The following is a 9681-nucleotide window of genomic DNA, read 5'->3' as shown; positions in this document are numbered from 1 at the left end:
TAAATTTCGGATTTTTTTTTCTTTAATTAACCATGAGGTAACAAGTATATTCGCAAGGGCGAGCCCCCGTGGTCTCGCTGTAAATTGTCACAGCCTACTCGGGATTGTCGCAGTAGTTATTCGATTCACTTTTATTTTTCCAAATAATAATAAAAAAACAGGCGCATTCGCATCTTCTCACTCTCGTTATATCCTTTCTTTCTCACTCTTTTTGAAACGGTTTTAAGAATCAGTCGGGTTTGTCGGCACACCAGCAAGAAAGCCAGTCCACTAATTTGTGTGTGTGCGCGTGTGTGTGTGTGAGAGAGAGAGAGAGAGAGAGAGCGAGAGAGAGGGAGAGGGAGAGTGTAGAAGAGAGACATGGCTTCCAAGGAGATAACCTCCTCCTGTTTCGTCAGCATGAGCAGGGAAATAACAGGTAGGAAAAACGCTAACACGGACATCATCATCATCATCATTTTCATCACCCTTTTGTTAAACCTCTCTCGCGATCGCGATGAGCTATACTGTAATGATCTGCGTCGCTGGTCGTGTGCATGCTGTCTGAAATTGATTAGACGCGTTGGGTCTGCGAGAAGCGCCGCCCCAGTGTTAGCGATTAGGCGTAATGTGCTACTTTGTTTTTTCCCTCGACTTAATTAAAAACAGTGTTTATCTCGTTTGCACGGGATTCGAAGTGGTGAAACACCTTGGTCTAATAAGCCAAGTAGCTTCCTCACCACCAGGCCGTATTATCAACGTCAGGTGGTAATCGTATTGATCTCACACTTCGCAATTTTGTTGCCTTTGATACAGCCAGGGGGGGGGGGCGTGTTCATAACCCTGCGGCTACAAATGTAAGACATGCCATCTCCAATAATTTGCTAATATTCGGGCGCGTGTCTGCTGTGACGCCCCTGTGTTATTACTGTGTGTGAGAGGAATTGCACGTGAGATGGTGTGTAAGAGATCTACCCCCCCCCTCCTCTCCTGGGTCATAAACAGCGCTGAATGAAACGCGCCCTGCGTGCGGCTCCTGTCGGCTTTACCGTTGAAGGAGACGGCGCTGTCGCGTCGGATGTGGGCGTCCGGCCGTGTAATCACGCATGTCCTCACGGTTGAGCATTAGAGCACGCAGTGTACGCGCGCGCGCGCGCGCACACACACACACACACACACACACACACACCACAAGACACGGGCACGAGTAGTGGCACTCAGGTGCAGATCAATCGGGGGGGGGGGGGGGGGGGGGGGGGGGGGGGGGGGGGGGGGCCCTCTCAGTCTTAATTACTCCAAATGGCTTTATTAACGACTGAATGATAATTAATCCTGTGAAATCTCTTCTTTTTAATCTGGCTGCTCTCTCTCTCTTTATATCTCTTTCTCTCTGTCTGTCTCCTTCCCTCCATATCTCTTTGCATCACTCTTTCCTTTATTTTTTATTATCTCTTTAATCTTTTTTTTTAATTTTTTAATTTTTTATTTATATTATTGCTCTGCAGCCTCCCTCCCTCATGGCTTCCCATGTACTGTCCTCAGTGCAGCTTTGTATTAAAACTCATGCCCTACTGGCACGATTTTGCAATACACGGTCCTGCCAAAGCCTCTCCTCTCTTCTCTTCTGCTCCCAACTGCAGCAAGACACACAACCTGAACAACTAAATATAAAAAACACAAACACAAATGCAAGGACAGCAGATTTGTTAGGTGATATTTAATATTGTAGCGGGACTGGTGTCTGGTGGCTCTCTGTCCCTCAGGCTGTGACACACAGGGATGGCCAGCGGCACTGTTTGTCCCTCCCCCCCGCTGTCTCCTTGTCATACCGGTTCAGTTGTGTTTGAGCGGAGCAGTCTGCAAGGGTGTGACAAGGTCATCCCCTTTGCTGTCACCGTGGTGCCAAAAGAGCAGTGTGACACCAGCCTGCCCCGCCCTGCACAGGGCTTCCTGTTGGATGAGAGTACTCACCCCCCTCCTTCTCTCTCTGGCCCTACCCTTCATCCCTCTATCTCTCTGTCCCCCCCGCCCCCCCCCCCAGTCTGGTCTACAGTGTTGCTCTTGTCTGCTCTTTCTTTCTTCCTCCTCTCTGTTTCGCCCCTCTCTCTCTCAGCTCTCCATCCCTTTTCCCCACCTGACAAAGATGTGAATCCTACTCTTTCACCTCCCCCTTCCCCTTTCTTCCTCTCTGTCTCTCTACCTCTCTCCCTCTCCCTCTCTCTCTTTCTGCCTGTTCTCTGATGAACATATGTGCTTCTCTCCCCTGTCAAATGCCGCAGACTGTGTTGGGTTTAAGTGATTGGGTTTTGCAGAGATTAAAGTTGATTACAGCTGCATTAACTGTGTGTGTCACCCCCTCCCTCCCTCCCTCCCTCTCTGTTTCCCTCCCTCTCTGTTTCTCTCTCCTTCCTAATTTCTCTCAGCTCAGTCCAGTTCAAATGATGCTTAATGGTATGTCAGTAGAGGAAACAGTGCTGCCAAAGCATTTCCAGACAGAAACATGATATGATGCTGTAGTGTACGATGCACAAATGCACAATGGACAAATTTTAAGGGTCTCATCTTCAAGCCCTTCCCGTTTGTCCTGAAGAAACACAACAAGAGAACTTTCTGTGGTAATTTGTGGAAACATCAGGCCGGATGAACTTTGAATGGTTTTTATTTACTTTGCTCAATGTAGTTAAGGACAGCATACAAACACAGCATGAGGGAAAAGGTACTCTGCCACCGCTTCCCGAATACCGGTAGCTTACATCAGTACATAGCCGTGCGTGGAAAAATATTCACAGCGCCCTCTACTGACGTCTGTTATTATGACCCCGACACATAACATAAGTACCATATATTACTCAATGTACCACACCTTCCTTCCTTCCTTCTGGAACAAATACCTTTTTGCCCTCCCATCCCTCCATCATCACCTGTGCAGGTAACTCAGGCTGTCCCAGGTTACTGACGGCCTACCTGCACCTGCTCTCACAGTGGGAGCCCCGGCTTTAAGGTGGTCATGGAGGAGGCTGTGTTTGGAATTCACTGTAAAGATGGTTTGAGCGGCTTTTGAAAATGTGTTCCCCTCATTGTTCTGTTTTTTAGTTTCTAGCACAGATGAAGCTCTTCTCTGTCTCCTCCTCCTCTGTGCTGACAGTGTGTGCTGAGACATGCACGCTGTGGCTTTACCCAATAGCACTGCCTGTAACACTTCAAGAAACCGTGTGTGCGTGTTTATGTGCATGTGCGTGCGTGTGTGTGTCTGTACCAGCTGCGTTAGAGAGCATTCCATTGTGTCCAGAGAAGTGTGACATCATTTCCTTTTCGGTAACTGGATTTTTTTCTCTCTATATTCCACGCTGCACTCTGCCAGTTTCTCTTCCTGTTGTAAGAAAATATGCCACAATGTTACCCTCTTGGGCCGAATGCGCATTTAATGGCCAGCTCGAATTTGGCGTCATTGGGATCCCAAATTGCTACAACGGCTTTCTGTTACCTCAGCTCCCTCAATTCATCCATTTAGTTATATGATAATTTGGATTTTTTCTACATTCGTATTGAAAAAAAAACACACCAGAAATCCTCTATGTTTAGCCTGAAAAGCTTATTTCAGGCAGAGCACAGGCCGCCCCAGATTGTGTTAAGCCCCCAGTGTTAGTTTGATGACATTCAGTGCCCACAGTGCTTTGGCCACCTTGGCTTCTCCACCTCAGGAACCTCCTCCCCTGATTGTGGGATTATTCCTTCTGTAATACATTATCACATAATCATTCAATGTTATCATTAAATGCCAGGATGATTTGAAAATTTAATACAGCAGGGCTGTAGTGCCGGTGGTCGGGGGGACAGTGTCAGCTCGGCAGGAGGTACCCCGCATGGAAAGATTCTAGCCGACTCCAGTCTGCTCTCCATTTACATTTAAATTTTGTTGCTTAGCAGAAGCTCTTAAGGGTGATTTCCAACATGCACAGTGTGTTTGACAAAACGACATGAAACATTGCACCAAAAACCAGGGACGTGAACATGATTCAACACCTCAATTGAAATGCAGCATCTCCATTATTATGAGCATGAAAAAACACGAAACATACAAAAAACTACAAACAACAAAAATACAATGTATAAAAATTACATAAAAGGGGAATGAAGATCATTGTAAGGTAGAGGAAATGAGGCGGGTCTTTAGTCTGTGATGGAATGTGGTTAACAATTCAACTGTTCTGACTGCAACAGGAAGCTCATTCCACCATATAGGGCCCAAAATAAAGAAAGGAAATGATTAAAAACTGTAAATGTATGAGTAGCGGGGCAGCCACACCTCCTAAAGAGGTCAAGTGCAGGGATTCTTGCATATACACATACAGTACCAGTCAAAAGTTTGGACACATCTGTTTAAGATAGTGGGAAACATGCATTCAAAAACATTTTGTTCTAAAGACTTATGCGTAGATGCTTGAAACTTGTTTCTTAGGCAAATATAAATACTGAAGTTGCTCTAAAATATAAGATAGTTTTGATTCGTTTATAACACTTTTTTGGTCACTGCATAATCCCATTTGTGTGATGGCATGGTTTTGATGTCTTTACCATTATTCTAAAATGTGGAAAATAGTAAAAATACAGAAAGAAAAGCATGTCCAAACTTTTGACTGGTACTGTATATACCCTGTGCCAGGGTAGTGTGAGCCACAGTGCAGGCCATGTTCACCTTTAACTTTGAGGTGAACAGCAACAGAAAGTTGCTGTGAGCTCTGACAGGTTCCATACAGCTATAGGAGAAGGCACCAAGCAACAACGTTGCTGACCAAGCTCCTTTAGGCAGGAACGGCAGTTTGTATGATCTTTTTCTGAGATCTGAGTGTAGCCACTGAGACTGTTTTTTTTTTGTCAGGATCTATCTTTGCCCTGTTGGTCTGACGGTGATGAGACACCCAGCGAGGTTACACCTCGTCTTGTGTTTATTTGTGTTTTCCACAGCATTCCAGATAAGAGGTTCTTCATTTGTCCCGTTTGGTTGTTTCGCTCTGACTTGCAGCTGGACAGCACCACCAGCGCCAGACCCATGTGGGTCACCTCTCAGTGGGTTAGGCCTGTTCAGTACCAGCTGACTGGGGGGGGGGGGGGGGGGTGGGCTCTTTTTTCAGGGCCTGTCTCTTGGGTTTGCGGTACGGGGAGAGTGAATAGATGAAATCGATAGATACAGGCCTAACTCTGCCCTGGGTGCCGTATGAGGCATTATTTGTATCTTTTTGTTTGTAACATGGCTCTACAGCATTTGCATTCAGACTTTCTTTTGGACGCTGATCCCACTGAGAGCATTTCTATTGAGTGAGAAGGACCCCTTACCCCACATTCATGCAGAACAAAATGGCTCAATAACACATTCAAAAGGTTTGAATCGAATGGTAATTAGTTTATTTGTGGAGGGTAGATTCTGACAGCATTAAGTGCTCTTCAGGCATTTTCTTTGTATGCTTCAACTGCCCCTCTAAGGCTTCCCAATGCTCTAAATTTCAGACTGATATTCGTATAAATCGACGGGTGCTCCAGAGAAGTGTTTCTGCGGGTGAATCGCAATTTGTTTTCATTTGGACATTTAAAAGAAAGCATATGATTAGTTTGGCCTTTTTAAGGTTTACTGCCAGGGCCCATTGCTGAAAGTGTTCCCCCTGCAAATCCACATCCTGCTCCCTGCCCCGTGGACAGCAGCAGGATGTGAGTGCACAGCCTGTGCTTAACTGTTGTGTTATGTAGGGTGAGGGCCAGAAACCCGGACCATTCTCTACAAACACATTACTGTAAATACCGAACAGTGCTGCATGGAGACCACGGTACACTTATAATGCCACATGCTGTATTCCCTACACCACACGGAAAACCTGTTGCATGCTTTTTTGAAGTAAAAAAGTGAGAGGAACTCACCCAACCTGTAATTTGTATATCTATTAACAGTAGCATACTATTTTCATTTTTCAGGCACTCTTATCCAGAGCAGATTACATAGATGACAGTTTCACCAGTTTATACAGATGGATATTTACTGAGGCAATACTGGGTTAAGTGCCTTGCCCAGGGGTGCAGCAGCAGTGCCTTATGAGCCTAATGACCTGTTATGAGCACCTGCTCCTTACCACTACGCCACACTGCTGTGTGACATAGGTATGTATGAGGTCATCTAGTCTTGCATGGACATGCAAAGGAGGACGCCACTGTATCATAACTAGGCTGGAAAAGAGTTTAGATTTTGACAGGCAGAAGAGTGATGTCATCAGGGCTGGGAGCCAGGTTTTTCTGGCAGGCAGACATAGCTTTATACATATCCATATATAACGTCAAACCAGTCAAATTATTCATTTTGACCTGATTTCAACCTGAGTTTGTTGATGTGGAATAAAGCCAATCTGGCTTTTACTCGGGACAGTGTATTCATTAAGGAAGATTAATGCTCTTGTGTTAAAGATACTACAAAACACCTCAGACACTGCACATACAAATGTCTCTGTGATTGCTGTGGTCTAATTTGTCTTTCAACTCATATATTGGGGATATAAGCCCCTGATTCCAGGTGTCAGGAAAGCAACATGACCTCTGTGCTTGATGGAATAGTTTAAGCAGATTCTTCCGTCGACCAGGAGTGCAGTTTTTTGGCAGCGCATTTCATTTCCGATGCTTGCAAGTTGCAAGGCCACAGCCTTTCTGTATTTTTGGGTCTGGAGTTTTTCCAAGGGTTCTTCTGGTGTGATTGGGACATGAAGTGTTTAATATTGATTTATGATTGTTTAAGATTTTTAGTTGCTATTAAATTAAGTTTTCTACCTCCATTCCTTAATCTGTCTCCCCCTCTCTGTGTCGGGGCTCAGGCAGGGACTCGGGCGCGGACCACGGGAGCTTCGGGTTCCAAGCGTCTTTAATGGAATCGTGAGGCAGAATCGCTAATCAGAAAACGGGCAGGGTCGAAAACCGGAAGGCAGTCCGTGGACAGAGCGAGGATCGGGAAACGGGAGCAAGCAAGGTCGGGAACCGGACAGGCAGGCAATCAGGCGAACGAGACAAGGAGGCAGGCAAAAACGAGGTCTGGGAAAGAGCAGGGTCAAAAAACGAGAAACCGGCAGACAGAAGCAAAATGCAAACGGCGGGGACGAAACAGGCGAAAAACACTGTGACGAACTAGCAACAGGACAGGGAAAAGCAGGGAAGATATAGGGCAGGGCAGAGGAGGGAATGGGAAGCAGGTGTGCAGGCAATCAGGCGGGCGGAGACCGGGCGGGGAGCGGGGCAGGACTAAAACACAAGGAAAACAAAAGCACATGGGCAAAGGAAAAAACAAAAACACAACAGCTAAGGAGGCGGAGCACTGACACTCTGTCTCTCTTCCTGTGTGTCATCAGTATTTGTCAACAGAATCTTAGTGCTCCATTTCATAAACAGAATTCCAGAGTGTCAGTGTTTCGTTGATCCCGAGTCAGATGACAGGGTCTCAGTGTCTCTTTGTTTCTGTGTGTAGCAGTGGCGGCAGGTGAGCTGGAAACAGGGGAAGCCCGAACACTACCTTTAAATCTATCATTACTTTCAACCGGTTCCCCTTTATCCTCCTTGATTAACCATAAAACAAATTATTCACAGAATAATCGACACCAATCGTGTAATTAGAATAAATCATTATGCTCGCAAAACACCGCAGATTGTCTGAAATTTGTGTGCTATTGTGAAAGCTACAGCATGAGATTGTTTAATTGTGTAATGATAGATTTAAAGGTAGTGTTCGGGCTTCACCTGTTTCCAGCTCACCTGCCGCCACTGGTGTGTAGACAGGGTTTTGGTGTGTCAGAGTGTATACAGAGTGTCAGTGTGTCACAGTGTTAGTGTTTATGAAAGAACAGGAACCTCAGTGTGTTGCTTTAAACAGGATCTCAGTGTGGTACTGTATCAATGTGTGTGAGTGGTGATGTGTCAGCGACCCAGTGTGTCAGTGTGTGCAGACAGAATGCCATTGTATGTGTATGTGATTCAGTTTGTGTGTAGACAGTGTCAGTGACTCAGTGTGTCAGTGTTTGCAGACAGACTCTCAGGGTGTCAGTGTATGGGAGTGTCACCAGGCAGTTCGTGTGGGCAGGGCGTCAGTGGGTCAGACTGTGGCGTTAATCAGTGTTTCTCACAGGTAGTTCGGTCAGATGCCAGACGTGTTCGTCTCTCGGTCAGTGCATCAAACTGTCAGACTGTCAGTCAGTCACACAGCTTCTCAGCTAGGAAAAAACCCACTCCATCTGCAGCTCTTTTAATCTGTCTGTCAGCCGCAGTACCGATTTCTCAGACAACCTGTCAGCCTGTTAGTCTGCTGTGTAGTGAGTTAGGCAGCGGCTGCTTTTCCATCACAGTGCAGGAGCAGATCTGAACTTCCTGTGTTTGGGGAACTTGCTCCAGGCCCCTGTCTCAGCTGAAACGGTGCTCCCACTTAAAACTTTCCAAAAAAGTCTGCGGTCTCTCCTAATGACAGAGAAGGTGAGGTCAGGTCTTTGCAAGGGGGTAGAGCGCGGTGGCACTGAAGGTGCAAAAAGGTATTTGACTTGCCATGAAATGTCTGTCTCGAGCGTGCAAACAAACACACACACAACACACACACACACACACACACACATTCACACACACACACGCATATTGTACCAGTGAAAAGTTTGGACACACCTCATTAAGATAATGGGAAACATATATTCAAAGAAATTTTGATCTAAAGACTTATGCCTAAATGCTTGAAATTTGTTTCTTAGTCAAATATAAATAGTGAAGTTCATACCTATGTATGAATTTCTTTCCAAAAAAACTGAATTTTAAAAAATGTTTTTTTTTTGGCTATTTTGAAAAATCTAAAATATAAGATAGTTTTGATTGGTTTACAAGACTTTTTTTGGTCACTGCATAATCTCATTTCATAGTTTTGATGTCTTTACTATTATTCTGAAATGTGAAAAATAGTAAAAATAATGTACATGTACACAGTACATGTATTGGTACAGGCTGGTGAATATGCTTTAACCAGAGCATTTGCTTTACTTGTTTATACCCAATTCCTACTGCCCTCTGTGCTTGTTAGTCGTTTTTTTAATCCCCTTTTCTAAAGTCGGGTAAATCCGCTCAGTGGAAACACGTCCAGAATGGCAGTCAGTCAGAATCAAGAGATCACTCAATCACTCAGACAGCCAGAGTATCAGACAGTCAGACAGACAGCATGTCTGTCCCCAAGTCACTGTAGGTATCAACAAAACAGTCTGACAGAGACTCATCTTATCTGGAATCAGTACAGTTAGCATTTAGTCCAGCTCCCTGACAGTGTATCAGACACTGTAGTCCTTGCAGTGACTCAGTGGGTCCGCAAGTCAGTGTTGGCCTCAGCTGACAGTGACTGAGTCAGGGCTTGAGTCAGTGTGAGCATCAGTCCATCTGACAGTTCTTGGGTCTACGCTTGAGTTAGTGAGAATATCGCTATCTCTGGTAGTGACTCAGTTCATTCCAGTGTCGGTGTGAGTCAGTCAGTCAGACCGTCTGACAGTCAGACAATGACTCTGTCTGTGCTGGAATCAGTTGGCAGTTGACAAACGCTACACAAGTCTGCCCGCATGAAGGCAGACTGATACTGACCTGGTCTCTGATCATTTCTGCTCCAGTTTTACCTTCTTGTATGTATGTATGTATGTATGAATGTGTGTATGAATTTCTTAG

At 45.4% G+C, this 9681-nt stretch overlaps 1 protein-coding gene across 1 annotated transcript in view; it reads left to right on the top strand.

Annotated features, from left to right (window-relative positions):
- Positions 1-324: 324 nt before the first annotated feature.
- LOC118770082 (capping protein, Arp2/3 and myosin-I linker protein 3-like) overlaps positions 325-9681 on the top strand; it is a gene marked incomplete at its 3' end in the record, with an annotated part of 45198 nt that continues 35841 nt past the window's right edge. Inside the window, exon 1 of the mRNA XM_036517505.1 lies at positions 325-418. Coding sequence (XP_036373398.1) covers positions 361-418 — 58 coding nt within the window. The remainder of the gene's footprint in view (positions 419-9681) is intronic.

Source organism: Megalops cyprinoides, chromosome 2, assembly GCF_013368585.1.
Source record: "Megalops cyprinoides isolate fMegCyp1 chromosome 2, fMegCyp1.pri, whole genome shotgun sequence".
Taxonomy (NCBI): Eukaryota; Metazoa; Chordata; class Actinopteri; order Elopiformes; family Megalopidae; genus Megalops; species Megalops cyprinoides.
Note: the sequence above shows the minus strand (reverse complement) of the source record. Positions and strands in the feature narration are given on the sequence as shown.